The 16,045-nt window shown below is 33.8% G+C and overlaps 2 protein-coding genes across 2 annotated transcripts in view; one reads left to right on the top strand and one right to left on the bottom strand.

Moving 5' to 3' along the window:
- LOC128164935 (uncharacterized) overlaps window positions 1–16,045 on the bottom strand; it is a 29,979-nt gene that overhangs the window by 10,757 nt on the left and 3,177 nt on the right. Inside the window, exons 4-32 of the mRNA XM_052829047.1 lie at window positions 15,202–15,251; window positions 13,069–13,123; window positions 12,765–12,821; window positions 12,496–12,561; window positions 12,251–12,326; window positions 12,030–12,133; window positions 11,668–11,747; window positions 11,285–11,351; window positions 11,105–11,170; window positions 9,932–10,050; window positions 9,654–9,744; window positions 9,016–9,099; window positions 8,769–8,841; window positions 8,286–8,335; window positions 7,985–8,173; window positions 7,820–7,867; window positions 7,480–7,516; window positions 7,062–7,350; window positions 6,700–6,731; window positions 6,483–6,592; window positions 6,175–6,247; window positions 6,005–6,072; window positions 5,758–5,838; window positions 5,636–5,676; window positions 5,381–5,518; window positions 4,918–5,005; window positions 4,658–4,775; window positions 4,265–4,380; window positions 4,039–4,145 (exon numbers count right to left, since the gene is read on the bottom strand). Coding sequence (XP_052685007.1) covers window positions 4,039–4,145; window positions 4,265–4,380; window positions 4,658–4,775; window positions 4,918–5,005; window positions 5,381–5,518; window positions 5,636–5,676; window positions 5,758–5,838; window positions 6,005–6,072; window positions 6,175–6,247; window positions 6,483–6,592; window positions 6,700–6,731; window positions 7,062–7,350; window positions 7,480–7,516; window positions 7,820–7,867; window positions 7,985–8,173; window positions 8,286–8,335; window positions 8,769–8,841; window positions 9,016–9,099; window positions 9,654–9,744; window positions 9,932–10,050; window positions 11,105–11,170; window positions 11,285–11,351; window positions 11,668–11,747; window positions 12,030–12,133; window positions 12,251–12,326; window positions 12,496–12,561; window positions 12,765–12,821; window positions 13,069–13,123; window positions 15,202–15,251 — 2,573 coding nt within the window. The remainder of the gene's footprint in view (window positions 1–4,038; window positions 4,146–4,264; window positions 4,381–4,657; window positions 4,776–4,917; window positions 5,006–5,380; window positions 5,519–5,635; window positions 5,677–5,757; window positions 5,839–6,004; window positions 6,073–6,174; window positions 6,248–6,482; window positions 6,593–6,699; window positions 6,732–7,061; window positions 7,351–7,479; window positions 7,517–7,819; window positions 7,868–7,984; window positions 8,174–8,285; window positions 8,336–8,768; window positions 8,842–9,015; window positions 9,100–9,653; window positions 9,745–9,931; window positions 10,051–11,104; window positions 11,171–11,284; window positions 11,352–11,667; window positions 11,748–12,029; window positions 12,134–12,250; window positions 12,327–12,495; window positions 12,562–12,764; window positions 12,822–13,068; window positions 13,124–15,201; window positions 15,252–16,045) is intronic.
- Window positions 75–3,694, top strand: LOC128164931 (pre-mRNA-splicing factor 38A-like). The gene is made up of 9 exons (XM_052829042.1): window positions 75–395; window positions 1,147–1,306; window positions 1,651–1,772; window positions 1,920–2,005; window positions 2,357–2,455; window positions 2,622–2,707; window positions 2,789–2,853; window positions 3,001–3,022; window positions 3,178–3,694. Exons 1-9 carry the CDS (start codon window positions 266–268, stop codon window positions 3,401–3,403), a joined length of 996 nt encoding a protein of 331 aa, XP_052685002.1. The 5' UTR covers window positions 75–265; the 3' UTR covers window positions 3,404–3,694.

The raw sequence follows: 16,045 nt of genomic DNA, 5'->3' as shown, positions 1-16,045 counted from the left end.
TTGCTAATTTGGGTAGCTATATTGAAAATTATCTCTGGACAAGTCGTTCGTGGAATTATTCGAAAGTACACCTGTCCTAATATTACTCAGCACTGTTATGTACTCAGGGGCTTTTAAAATATATTATAAAAAGATTTCCACGTTAAACACCAAGTTCACATTTTTTCTATATATATGTGTTCCGATTGAAAAAAAGAAACGGATCTTACTATAGTGAATCGATTAAACTCTTTTGGAACTCCTCGGACATTACTGAAAATTGAAAATGGCGAACCGGACAGTAAAAGACGCTCATTCCGTTAAAGGAACAAATCCACAGTATTTGGTGGAGAAGATCATAAGGACTCGAATATATGAATGCAGATATTGGAAGGAAGAATGTTTTGCATTGACTGGTAATCAATTTGAACACATGTGCTTTGAAACCGAAAACCTGTCCGAGATTATTCGGGATAATCAAAGATAATAAACTGATGAAAGCTATTAGCTAACATGTTTGTCTATTCAAATTTTATTCAGGATATATGTTAAATGTGTTGATGATTTGAGCCTAAAACATACTTCTATTCAATATTCCATTTCAAGTTTTCTTGATTTATATAAATACAATTATATGAGAGATACAGATTTAACAATTCTTAGCTACATCAACAAATTTTTTGTTTACATTTTGAATGTTGGTAAGAAAATTCCAGGTTTAAACCTTTAATAAATGTGTCAAACAGTTTATCGATAATACTAGGAACTGTTTATTTGTGTTCAAAACAAATGCACTGAAAAAAAATCAGCTTAAACAATAGCTTTTACTGGTATATTGACCCAATGTAAACAAAAACATGGCACAAGCCTTGTTTACATAACAAAGCTCTTTATCTTGCTTATAACTCTATGACTAACACTCAAATTTTGATTGATCGTTTGAAATGCATTACTAAAGCATTGTAAACAATGAAAATAGAAAAATAAGATTCAACCAATTTTGTGACCCGTCTGGTATCTTTTTTACAAATACAATTATATCATACCTTTCTTTGGTCAGTTTGATATTACTTGTAAAGTTAATTATTATTGCTCATTTCACACATTTACACATGATAGTAATAGACAACTTACCAATTTTTAAATTTTGACATTTTTCATTATCAGCTGAATTGATGGTTGACAAGGCAATGGAATTGAAATATATTGGTGGAGTTTATGGTGGAAATGTCAAACCATCACCTTTCCTATGTTTGGTCTTAAAAATGCTCCAGATTCAGCCAGAAAAAGACATCGTTGTGGAGTTTATCAGAAATGAAAATTTTAAGTAAGGGAGATGGCAATTGCAATAATTTAAGGAAATTATGAGCATGAATAACTTTGACATCAACAAATATGTAGCGATTGTAGTTACAGAATAAGGTAATCTAAACATGTATTACTTTTACGTATGACAGAAGCTACTGTTTTCGTGACATTGTAAAAAAAAAAATATTAATAATTGAAACTAATTAAAAAATATAATCTGCTTACTAATTGATCAGGCAAAATGAGCAAAATATAAACTGTGGCCATCATTTTCCTGAGTTCAGTATTCATTTAATGTCATTCCTAGATCACTCTTCCTAATAGAGGCTCTGTGTATTTTAAATTTTCTCTCTAAAACTGTAGATATGTCAGGGCTTTGGGAGCATTTTACATGAGACTGACAGGAACTACCTTGGATTGCTTCAAGTACCTGGAGCCACTGTACTATGATTACAGAAAGTTGAAGATACAAAACAGAGAAGGAGGTACACATGTATTTATGAAAAATATTCAACAAACCAATAGTTGCTCTCATACTTAGGTTGTAAAAAAATTCCACATACAAAATGATACATTGTAATATGTTGATAATGTTTTGAAGATTTTCACATAATTTGCATATAATCTTACAGAATTCCATTTACTCCACATGGATGAGTTTGTTGACAGCTTACTAAGAGATGAACGAGTGTGTGACATCATTCTCCCTCGAATTCAGGTAAGAATTTTGTACAACTTTTACAAAATCAAATCACATGAAAACCCATCACATTTTATTATCAATATGATTTACTTCAACTGAATTGTTAAAAGATTAAATTCAGACACGGTGTTTTCTTAGCTTTTTGGCTCCATAAAATTTTTGGATGAAATATGGACGCAATAGCTTTAGAAGCTTGTTTTGTGAGGTGTCTGTACATTTATTGTAAGAAATAAATTTAGAGAGAAATTCAAACATAAAGCTCCATAACAAGAACTTCCACATGAGAATGACTCGCTCTCCAGGGTTAATTAAGTTCCGTTAACATCATAGAGGATAATGAACTTTTCAAAAACTCCAATATTCTAGAAACGACATGTCCTAGAAGAGAACAATCAATTGGAAAGCAGAGTCAGTGCGTTAGATGAAGACTTGGAAGACATGGAATCAGATGAAGAGGAACCCATGGTAAACTAATAACTCTTTAATAAAAGCCCAAGTCATATCCTTTTAATAATGCTTTATCTTTATGGATAGGTGTTTGCAATTTTGAGATGTTTTTGTATTGAATGAGAGAGAGAAAGATAAGATAAAGAAACAATAATGAGGAATGTTCATTAATTGTATTATCTAGGAAAGAAGTCCCTCTCCTGTTGATAGACGGAAATCAGACAGGAGTTCTCCATCCAGACATCGCCGGTCCCCCTCCCCACGCAGCAGGTATGGCTGTACTCAATATCACAGAAATCAGACCGTAATAAAAGTTGTCTCCCTTTAACCAGCTTCGCTTATCATTTTCAGAGACAGAAGGAAACGGTCAAGGTCTCGAGACAGAGAGAAACGACATCGATCCAGATCTCCCACAGGTTGTATTTACCAAAGTTTACACAAACTGAATGCTTGTTTGTTTGTGGGGTTTTTTTTACAATCCAGTATTTAATATAAAATGTATGCAATGTATTCTGACTTTAGAATAGTATATTGTAACAATTATTTTTTTTTTCTAATTTCAGATAAAAGACACAGAGATGATGAGTATGTTGCTATACTAGATTTACAGAAAATATTGAAAACTTTTCTAGATGTTTGTTATTGTTAGCAATTATTACCATAAAAGAAATTAAGACTTTTCTTTAAAAATATACTCTGTCAGGTTACCTTAATAAATCTTAACTACATTTATTCTTCAGTCGAAAGAAAAGTAAAAAGCATCGTCATGAACACAAGAGTCGTGACAAGGACAGAGATCGGGAGAAGCGGAGTCATCGCAGTAGTCGGCACCACAAGGACGACAAAGACCGCAGCAGGGACAAGGACAGAGACAAGGGCGGATCAAGGTCGGACTCCAAGGGCGACCTCAGTGTAGCAGAGACCAACGAACTCCGTGCATCCCTCGGACTACCACCTTTAAAATAACCCTTGTCAGTAGTGCCACAGTTGTGAACTTATAATGCTGTTGTTTATGAAGAGTCCAAGGTTAATGTTCATTATGGAGAATTTGGACTTTGTTTTAAAAAAGGGAGACAAATTCAACTTTATCAGATAATATTTATTCAGGTATTGTCAATAACAAAAAACAATGAAATTTAAGCTTAGCTTGATTCATTTATAAAGTTTTAACAACCTGATACATTGAAAAGTCTGTACTTTGCCATACTTTGGGTGGAGTGCAATACATTGTAATAAATGTGCTTCATACGAAATGTATATTTTGTGTACAGTTATATTTTCTATGTGGTGGATGTCCATATACAAATACATCATAGCAAGACAAACATTGTTTACTACACAGAAACACTATCTTTTATGATGTCCAAAGAGATGCATTTCAAAGACATCTTCCTGGAAGATCTGAGGATGAAATGATCACGCTTGGCATTTAGTAAATGGAGCCCACATGGTTCTTACTTCTTCAGAGTCTTTCTTTAATCACAGAAATATTAAATTGGCAACACGCTTTGGCACTAAATGCCCTCAATGGGAATTGCAGTTGATGATGCAGTTGAACTGAGACCGCTTGGGGAGCCAAATACCAGTCACTTCTCTGTTACGATGCAGTGCTTGGGGGTTGATGTAACTTCTTTAATTCTTGCTTCAGGTTTTGTGCCGCTCTCTCAAGCCTTTTGTTATTGTGCTTTTTCACCCAACTGTCTACCTCCTGAAATACATGGGTTTTTTTTATAAAATTGTTATACCGGGTACATATTAATTTGCCATATTGTATTGCATTGCACTTAGGACACTAGAGAATTTAAACCAAATGTAAAAGATTATCACCTCAAGAATCCTTTGTTTCTTCCAGTAGAAATGACTTTTAATGACATCTGCAAATTCTGGTGGTGGGTTCTGAAGCTGGCTGATCATGGCATACTTCATATTGTTGTAGCACACATCTGGAGTGTAAAAGATTCCACAATTTTGGTACTTTGTACAAGAATCCCTCTATGCATTAATTCATGATGTGTTGCAACAGGTCAAATGAGCATCATTATTGAACTTGACAGTCTTTTTTATAACACACATTATGTATTTAGGACATTATGTATTCGGATACACAAAGAGGCTATTAAACAAGTATGTAAGTCATGCCACCTGGAAAATTCAAACTAAGAAATTTACCATACATAGTTAAACAAAATTATCCTTGTTACTAAGTTGTTTAAAACCGACCTTCGTTATAATCATCACTGTGTTTCTTCCCAGAGTCTGTGCCAATTTCCTGTTCAAATCCAGGCTCATTGAAATATGGATCTGGGACTAGGATCAACGACTGGATCGATACAAGCACCTGCAAATAACAAGTAGTACAAACCGAGTCAGTACACACTTATCAGTACATGTACTTATATTCTCAAAAGTTGGGGTTCTATGTACCTGGTATACCTTAATGATGGTCAATGAACAGTTACATGTATTGATTGTATGTTTACCTGTAGCAAAGTAGAAGTTTTGACATTCCACTGCTCCCCTCTCTGTCCCTCCCATGTACCTAGCAAGGAGAGGCAAACCTTGCCACACCTGTATATGAGCAGTAATATATATATAATATTTCATACCATGTACATGTTCATTTACATATAAATTCACATCACAGTGCATTAATTACAGGGTATTAATTTTTGTCAGTTGATGCCAAATTGCGAAAACTAAAGTTGCCAAAAATAAGATACATAAATATGGTACTTTATATACATGTGTAATGGAAATTTGAAATCAATCAAAAATGTTTTAAATAAATGGCACATATTTATCTTATTAATTGCAAGTACTGAACACTAGAAAGAGGAAAATAGATCCATCCAATGTACTTTTTTAAAGTGTTTGTAAAACCATTAAGTCAGAGACCAACTAAAGAGAAAGTGTAAATACTCCAACAAATAAAAGGACACATACGCATACAAGTTGGGATTAAATCGGACTTTGCCCCCTCCCGTGGTCTGAAGGTTGACGTGAGGTGGGGTTTGTGGGTACATCGGTGGGAAATAAATGTCAAATATAAAACAACCTCCGGAATATGGGGTTCCTTCAGGACTGAAAGAACAATTTCAAATACTGTCAGCTGAAAGAATCATGCATAAAGGATAGATTTAGAGAACAGTGGAAACTCCAAACAGAAAACTCTTGTTTCATATGTACAGGTTAACTTACCCAGTGATTAAAGCTTTCATTAGAGTTATTTTGTCATCATCCTGAAAGAGAAAAAAGTTGTGGTATAAAATCTTTATTGTCAGAATATAATCAAAATAAATTGAGGTCCAAAATTTACTCACAGTTCTGACAAATATGCTAGAGGACAATTCAAGGGGAAGAGAGGTTGAAAGAGAAGATAACTCTTGTGCAATCCTTAAAACCTGAGGAAATAAAGCAGATGTCAAAGTTTGAATTATCAAAATAGGCAAATCCTCAACCATTTGAAAACATATTAAGATCAAGGTCATTTTACTACATACATTTGTATCAATATGGATTAATTTTTTTTTGTTTTTTTAAAAACTATACATGTAAATCTTCTCTAACCTGCTTCTGTGTAACATTCTGTGAGTGTTTGAATTCTGATGCATAGTTGTGACAGTGTGTGCCATCCACTACAAACAGGAAATATACAGTAAGTAAAAACATATACATGTAAATGTATTTATATACACATTCACATAACAATGAACTGTAAGATAAATCAAATAACTTACAGGACAACGATGCAGCCATATATTGCAGGGGTTGTAATGCTTGCTTGTATTGAACATCACTTATTTGTGTCTGCTGGATATAAATACATGTATTAAGAATAAAGATTAAATGCAGTTTGCACTAATTCAAAAGCATACATTTTCTCTTAAAAATCATTAAGAATACCATAAATTTTACTTCCAAAGAGATTATTACAGATCAATTATTAAAATTTTGATGTACCGATAGTATTCAACCTAAAAACTTCAAAAAATGGAAACAGGACGGAAATAATCTTTTGATAATGTACCGTAAGTCCTCATCTTACTTGTTCCGTTTTGGGCTCCTCTGATTTGGGTGAGTTTTTGTCGCTCTCCAGTGAGGACTGACTAGACATGGAGGTGCTGTTAGACAATAAACCGTCCAGTTCCAGCATACCTGTCCCACAAAGAGTAAAACATGTAAATACATATACAGTTAACTGATACATTCCACAGATTATAAAGTGACAATTACAGTATTGTGACTGAATTTTTTACACATACCTTTCACAAGATTGAAAAGGACTGCAAATTCTCTGAAAATGAATGAATACAATCAAATAAGTTCTGAGCAGTTGAGAAAAATAAAATGAGATATAGGTAGATGTTAGTGCTTCATGTATAACACAAATAACAATACATGTATCTACTGTCAAACCTTGATGTCACAAACTTAATGAGTCTGAGGAGAAATTTTGAGATAAGTGTAGATTGGAGATGAAGAAGTTAACATAAATAAACAAACAGTGGCTGGCATTTACAAATCCCTTTGACATAGAATCTAAGATACCAATTTTCAAGATATGAAAGTTCCACTGTAGTCAATATTGTTCATGTACAGTGTGATTATTTTATCTGTTTGATACCTGGCTAACTTCTCTTCTGCCATTTCTGACTCTGAGGAGGATGGGGAACTGAGCGTGCTCGGTGAACTCCGACATCTAGAGAAACATTTAGGAAAGAGATTGAAAGAACTGGAGGTTTCACTCTCGGAGGGTTTTGGGGGCGTGGCTTTAGGTACACTCCCATTACCCGCCTTGTTTAGGTGCCTTAACATGATGGAGGCTCGTTGTTCTAGCTGTGATAACAGCTGATATATAGACGTCTCCTGGTTTGGTAGTGCACAGAGTAAGGGGAGAAACTGCCTCTGGCGAGCTAAAGAAGTAGAAACATTATACATGTACATGCATCAATGTGAATCTTATTCTGATTCATTAAATAAATTCAAGTTCAGCTGGATGACAATCAGAAATTTTATATAGAATTGTACTTATTATGACTTACCCAGTTCTTTTACAATATCAACAATAACTTTATATACCTAAAAAATAGAAAATAATAGTCACATCAGGTTAAAGATGTATGAAATTCAAATTTATTTATCTTATTTCACAAAATGGTTTGAGGAGGTTGAGTTGTCCACACTATTACCCACATTCACCCATTAGATTTGGCATTTGTTATTTCAGCTATAAATTATCATTAGACAGAGAAAATAAATCACAAGTTCTAGCTTTAAAATTCAATCAATATCAAACAATCTCTTTTTTTCAAGGAGGTCTAGAAATGGCATTGACCAATCAGCCCATTAATTTCCGTCAGTAACTGATCAATAAGTACTTACATCTGAATGTCTACAAATCTCCAAAAATGAATCTGCCATTAAATATTGCTGAATTAAAAAAAAGGTCATTCAATTAAAAAAAATCACTCATACACAGGCTAACTGTTTAATGAATGAGAATTCCAACAAAATCTCTATGAATGACAGTATGGTCCAGCAAATTACCTCAATAAATGGTATAAGAGCAGATCCTTCAAGAACGGTGTACATGTCATAGACAGGATCCACCCCCTGTCCTGTGTCTTGGATCTCAGGGTCGATCATGCTGTCGCGGGGTCGGGGCTTTAACTGTGGTGCATGCTGGGAGTACAACAACTTCAACTCCTCCAGAATTTGATGGAGAACACTCTCAATCTGAAGTTTGAAATATACATGTATGTTTTAATATATGCAAATCCTTTTCTTTTCAGAACAAAATATATTGGTTAACAGTAATATAAGTAGTACACACAACAAAGCATAGTACCTTGTTGTCCTTCTCTTTCTGGGCAGCAAGATAGGCATTGATGTCCCACTCTAAGGGATAAATGTCAAATATTATCTGTTAAATTACACTGAACTGTTCAGTCAAATATCAATATCTTTCTTATGCATTCCATATCAAATAGTTCCCAAATAATCTCCCTTTTGATACAAGTATATACACATCATGATGATACTACAAGACTTCCCAATAGTCTAGATTTTAAGGGATTTCTTAAAGTATTGGGCATACTTGAACTGGTCTGTTTCGTCTACCAGTATACAGTAAAACACGGTTATAGCGAACATGCTTATAATGAACTGATGCTTACAGCGAAGTGATTTTCATTCCCTGTGACTTTATCACATGTTGTAACCTCGACGGATATCATGAATTAATGTACACTTATAACATAGCATATTGAATCGTTTTGTGTCTACTCTGCCTAATTTGTCTGTTTTGACTTTTTTGTAGTGTCCTTTTTACCTGGTCTGTTATGATGTCCATATCCCGTCCCTCTAGCCCAATATTCTTTGTGAAAATCTGGTCTTTTATTTTTCTGTAAGAATCCATAAATCAAATGTGATAATAGAAAAAGAAACGCATTTGTTCTATGAATACAAATTCTGCTGATAAACATTTTTGTAAATATCACTCATACAGTTATTTGTAATGACTGCTCCTAAATCTATTTTAAACGGCAGTAAATTGCATCACTTGAAATATTTCTTACATTAGCTGGTAGAGATTTCATTTCAGCCATTTTGTCAACATCCATTTGGTATCTTAAATTAACACGCGGTACAACTTCGCTGACCTGAAATATAAACATTCGCAGCATTATCAAACTTTTATGCCCAATTAATACTTTCTAATAATATTATTAATGCTCAGCTATTTTATTTATATTTGCAATTGCAAACACTTTGCATTTTGTAATAACAGAGAGAGAGAAAGATAGAGAAGAAAGGGGGTTGCTGTCCTTTTGCCTCAAAACCAAAGCCCCCCTACATGAGCACCCCAAAATTTTTGTTGAGCGCCCCAATTACATTTCATGAGCCCCCCCCCCCCCCCCCCCCCCTTAATATCTTTCACAAGCCCGCCAAATATATTTCAAAAGCGCCCCCCAAAAAGAATTATCATTACATTAAATCTTGGATTATTTTCACGAACACTTCAAAATTCGTAAGCTCGTGCATGGGGCATAATGGTTTGGGGCGAAGTGACCAGCATCCAAGAAAGGAACTGTAGTTAAGTAGAAGATGGACCATAACTATGATTGCTATAACTGTGTTTGACTGTAAATAATCATGTAGGAGCCTAATGGATTTTTAATTTAATTTTCTTCATTGAGACTGTTATAGGCTATACCAGAGCCAGGGTGAGTAGGTGATGCTCCATTTCTAAGTAGGCTCCCCGAGGGTACTTCTGGACATCGTTTCTCTCACTCTCCACCTCTAACCTATCAAAACATTGTAACATACAATGAACAAATAGTCAGTTCTACTAAGAGTTATCCAATACACATACTCTCCTCAGGAACAGATCATTGCACATGTAGCAAAGAAAAAACTGTGTACTTTCCAATCAGGTCTTTAAATACTACTGGTATACTAGAGACTGATCTAATCAGTTATATATTGACCCACCTTGCCCACTGCTGTAGGAAAGCCTTGATCTCCTGTATGACACCCTGCATGTCTTTGGTGGGGGACCAGTAGGACAGCTTCAACATCTCCATGTTAGTCACTCTCTGCATCATGAAGCCCTGAAATAGACACTCAAAATAGTCAGTCTGTTACACTTAGTCCTAAAAAATAGTCAGTCTTTGTAGCAATGATGCTATAAATCAGCAAATCTCTTTAGTATAAAGTCTTTAAAACACCAGTCTCTGCTACAGGTTTATAAACCCAAATAAAGTCACTTTAAGGTCTAAGAACATAGTCAATCTAAGCAACAATAAGCTCTTAAATTTGCTACTTCTCTCACATAATGCAATTTTAAATAGTCATTGCAAGTCATGTGTCATATAACATTGAAAAAATAATAAGAGTCAACCCTTATTACATTCTATCAAAGTAAATTTAAGCCAAAAAAGAAATATGAGGTTTTGAAATACCCAGGTAAACTAATAAACATGAATTGGAACAGGACTTTCATTTCAATACCGATGTCCAGAAATCCTCTACTGTCTTGTACATGTATACTGATAATTAGATATCATTGAGATGGAACTTCAAGATAGGATAAGAGCATTTAAGAGGATTTCGCTTTGACATTGACCTATGACTTACAAGTTTCCAGTTGGCAGAGAACTTTAAGTCAAGGTTCAAGGTCACTACACACCCTTTACCCAAAAGTTCTGTTTACATAAAGTATGAGCCAGATAAGGCTAAGGGAAGAGTAAATATGCACCGGGAAAAAATTTGTGTGGTCTGATATGACCTTGACCTTTGACCTAGAAATGTCATTCAAAGTCACTGCACACCCTATGGCCAAAGGCACTCTGTGGGTGAAGTATGAGCCAAATTGGACCAAGGGGAAACAATTTATGGTATGATCCAGACAAGAATTGTTCAAATAATTCTGCTATAACCTTAACCCTAAAAACTTGATTAAAGATCACTGCACACCCTTTATCCAAAGGCACTCTACAGGTGAAGTATGAGCCAGATTAGGCCAAGGGGAGAAAAGATATGCACCAGACAAGTGATCTAGGATGGACTGCTGGAAGGACAGATGGAAGGATGGGTTCTAATTATCAGCTGAAGAGTACATAACATCCAGTGTTTGGTAAGTGGTTAAGTGAAATTGCACTTTACCTGAAGTCTGGGCCTCATTACTTTGACTAACGGTGGATAAAACGGGTAAAGATCAATCTGGAACATCTAAAATAAACCATACACTACATGTGAAAAATTCTATGAAGAGTCTCTGTATTTCAGATTTGTTCAATAGCATACATTCTGTGTCTACCCTGTGTTTTGTGATAGTATACTTGCCATTTCCAGCTCTATGTAGTTGTATCCAAAGTTTTTCTCAATAACACTCATATCCTGACATAATTCACTGTAAATAAAACAGTAGGGTTCTCATTACAATGATTTTAAATGATGACAATGAAACATAATTTCATCTATGTTAGGTTAGTGCCCTGGAACCTTAAATTTGCAAACAGTAGAAGATTATTTCATATCATTTACTCCATTCATGTGAGGGATTGAAAAGTTAACGCATTTAAAATCAATGGAACAAACTGCCATGGTTTTATAGTGTTTTCAGATTTGATCCAACTTGATCCTAAGATGATTAAAGTTATCCCAGTACTCTTTAAAAGTAAACTAAAGTCATTAGTGATAATATAGTATAATAGTAAAATACTTACCTTTGGGGGTCAAAGTCAAATATTTTGACTTGCCAGTGATAAATGTTGTCATCGATAGGCTCAGCTGTAAACCCAATTTGCTGAAAAAAAAAAAAATAATAAAATTTGGATTTTTATAATAAATAAATCTTTACAATAGCTCACAGCTTATTTTATTCATATAGTTAGTTTATATTAACTAAATTGATAATGGCGTAATAGAGGCATACATTGAGCTACATTGCATCAAGGTACCATTCAAGGCTTGCTCGTTTGATATCAAGAGACAAAGTTAACATGTAATTAATTATACTTCTACCGGGTAAACTAGAACAGTTAAAGAGAAGTGATACTCCTGAATGATTTATGAACACTTGACTGACCCTCTCATTCTCCATAATCCGGACAAGGTCATTTGTAAGTATCCCTGCCGCTCCAGAACTAGTAAAGACAGATTTGACAGTAGCCATGGCTGGTGTGGCTGCAACTAGAAAAGTCAGAAATCCGTTCATGATAAGATACTATAGTAAATACCTGATGAGTATATAGAATATAATTATGTGTATATACTAGTCTATTAACATTTGCTTTTGACAAATATTACCTGCTCCCATTGAGTTTGGGTCATTTGTGAGCCTCATGGACTCTCGCAATTCAGCTTCTTTTTGTGCCCATCGTTTCTGTAAATATTACATGCATATCACATATCATAATAAAGCAGGGTTAGGGTTAGGGTTAGTGTTAGCATAGCATACAAGTGATTGATACAGAAATATGTACATCTATCTTATTGGTAAGCTCAATTCTACTGAAAAGAAAATGAAAAGCAAGAAATGTTTTCAAGAGTACCTTTTTACGAGCGACTTTCAACTCCCATTCTGTTGTGAATGCATCGTCATCAGCCAAAATGATAGTCTACAAGAAAAGCAAATCATAAAAATTTGGATTTTTTTTTAACAAAGATTTTTCCTGTTACCAGTGAATTGGTGACCTGCTATCATCTTCATCTATCTTTATCAGTATTCCATATTGAGTAATACACAGGTATATCATGGATTTTTTTTCTTTTGAACATTCAGATAAAGTAGTTAAGACGATCAGATGTTTTATATATTTACCTCTTGTTCCTCCTCGTCATCAGAAATGGCTTCCATCTCCTCATCACTCAGCTCCTCCTATAAAGAAATAAGAATGGTGCTTAGTACTGTATACAGGGTTATTTTTACCCTTCTTCAGTTGAGAACTGTTTTTCCCAGACAAAGTTGTGTTTAAAGAGTGATGATTTGAGATAAAGGAATTTGCCCGGTCTTAAATTCACCCACTACATGATAAATTGAGGGCTTAAGAAGTATACAAAAGACAGTTTATTAATTTCATCATACATGTACAGCACACAAAATCAGTCAGAGGTTTGGTACTTACCTCAGACGTTGACGGACTTTTGGGGGCTTTTTGTTTAGTGTACAAATCAACAGCACTGAAACAGAAAAGTCAAATTTACCTACATACATACCAGTATATGATATTCAGTCCAGATTAAAAATTCACAGGTGACTTTTAAGAACTTGAAGTTTACCAGACTCAAAAAAGTTTTCAAGAATCCAGAAATTGGAAGGGATACAAAATCACAAAGTCTTTAAAAATAATTTATATACCATTTTTCGTTTAAACTTTTTAACTTAAAGCTCTTAACAATGTTATTTATGAGATTTGATGAATCTAGGCCACACAGTGTGCAAGGCATGATCCAAGCACATTTTGAAGCTATGTATGCACATGATCGTAACGGTATTAGAACATGGTTTCCTGTGCACAGTATCGATTATATATAAACAAGAGCACCACTATAAAAAGCATCCCTTTTCAACTTCCAAACAAATAAACGCTCTTTTTTTTTTTAAATTAACTCACCTTTCATCAAAATACTTTCCTTGAATAATGCACAGTTATCACAATGACTCAATCAATTAAATATTTTTTCTTAATTATGCTGGGTATCTCCAGATTTAATTCACCAAAAACTTTGGAAATTAAGAGTTTGAATATCTTAGTCCAATGGTTTGATCTCGTTCAATCTTGCTCACAAGCTTTTATTCACCCACTCACAAATACATGAACAATATCAACAAACTCTATATTATACACAGTTTTTAAAAGGTGGTATAAATCCCCTCTACAACAAGTTGCATAAGAGAATTACAATGCTTTATTTCATAACATAATACAGTAGTCACCTTAAGGTGGCTCACTACACCTTGAAATATTTTCTCAAATCAGCAAAAAATTACTTGATTATGATAGATATCATAATGGATAAGAAGTACAGCCTACTCTGGATATATTGAAATTCAGGGGACCATGCAATTTTTTTCAATATATCCGTATTTCAATATAAGTGAATTTGACTGACGTGAAGCCGACATTTTTGAAAGTTCAATCTCGATGTAAGCATAGAAAACCAAACCGAACAAATTATTTTGTAATCATTTATCTATTACAGTGAACAGATTACATGGAATATTAGTCTTTGAAAGTTTGATTAAAATTATATCCCTAAGTTTTGTAAGTTTCATTTTGTTACTATCTTAAACTTCATCATAATCTCCGATCGCATTCTTTTACGTTTACGATAGAGAAAAATCACCAGACTCAAACGCTTCAAATACTGCTGAACGCTGCTTGTGTATCATCTGAATTGTACTCACGATAATCTCAAAATCCTTAGCTATTACGAATTTAGGCTTTGTCCTTCTATCAATAGCCATAACTAGTTCGTATTTAGTGTCCGAAGATAAAGTTTTTCGTTTCCGTGGGGTTTTGATATTACGTCTAGCATCAATATATCCGTGTACGTAAAAACAAAAAAATTCAACAATGAATAAATTTTACATTTTAAAAGAAGTATAAAAATACACATGATTAGAACTTATCAATTCACACCTTTGTATATCAACCGGTCAGTCTGGCATAATTACTGTCACCAACCGTGACGACAGCCGCCAGGGAGTAGTTCAATATAACCGTTATAAAAACAACTAATTATCATCTATGGGGACCGATCAGTAGCTTCAATATAAGTGATAATTCAAAATAGCAGATTTCATTATATCCGTTGAATCAATGCAAAGAAAATGAGAGGCAAAAACCGGTGATTTATTTCAATTTCAAAATAAGCGGAATTTCAAAATAAGCGATTTCAATATAAGTGGAGTAAGCTGTATTTAAGTCAAATGTGGAAAAAATGTGCAATTTTGGATGAAATTACTTTTTTGAAAATTTAAACATGAACAAAAGCTCCAGGCGGATTCAAACTCATGATCTGCGGTTCAGAAGCTCAATACTTTAACCACTTAGCTATGACAATATACAAATGAAATGAAAGTTATAAACAATTTAACAAAACATTTAAATCGCAATCTTGTGACGTAGTGTCTTGAAAAGTATAAGTCTGGGTGTAGTGAAGTACCTTTAGTTAATAGATAAGTGGTTAACTTCAATATATGTATCATAGACTGAACGAACCACTGAATTATACTTATCAATACATATACTTACTTGTTGAGAACTTCTTCGAGTGAAAAGGGTTGTGTGGCTTCTTTTAGAATCTTAAAAAAAATAAAAATTGAAGAACATTAAAACTACCAAACATCACTATTTTAAGAGCATGTATTTACAATGTAGTGTCATGCAGTATACTCTGTCCCAAGTTTCTGCTTCCTCTACTTCTTGCTTAATTAGGGCTTTTCGACTTTCAGTCGAAAAGACCTATTGTTTTCGTTCTGTTTTATTATTATTATTCTTCTCGACAAAGTTTCGTCATGGATTTTTTGAAAACGGAATAAAAAAATAAAAATTTAATGTTAGCTTCTTTTAGCAATTGTTTAGTTCTCACGTATGTTCCTTTTTGGACTTCCTGTCTATATACTTCCGGTTTACACATGCAAAAAACAAAATATTAAAAGGACCTTTGTATCTATTTTATTTTTTGATTATTAACTAAGAAATTTTGGATTTAGATACTTCATTGTATGATATACAAAATCGTAAGCGACAACTTTTTTGTATCTCTTGCTGTTTTCGAGATATTAGACTTCAAACTATGAAAAAAGGGGGGATGAAAAAACTGAAAATTGAAATAAACACCAAATTTTTAAAATGAGGAATGGAAAATGTTAAAACTGTCATGATAATCATATATGTAAAGTTTCGTTTGAAACCATTGAGAACTTCCGGTTTTATAAGTTGATAAAAAATCGTCTTTGGGTGTTTTAATGTTAAACTGAATGCATGCGTGCCACTTTTTCTCAAACAGTTTTCAAGTAAATATTTCCATATTTAATATTTATATTGAGGGACCTAATTTGCAGACTTAAAAATATTTTGAGATAAAAATTTTGAA

Source organism: Crassostrea angulata, chromosome 10, assembly GCF_025612915.1.
Source record: "Crassostrea angulata isolate pt1a10 chromosome 10, ASM2561291v2, whole genome shotgun sequence".
Taxonomy (NCBI): Eukaryota; Metazoa; Mollusca; class Bivalvia; order Ostreida; family Ostreidae; genus Magallana; species Magallana angulata.
The sequence above is the reverse complement of the archived record's forward strand: the minus strand, read 5'-3'. Positions and strand labels throughout refer to the sequence as shown.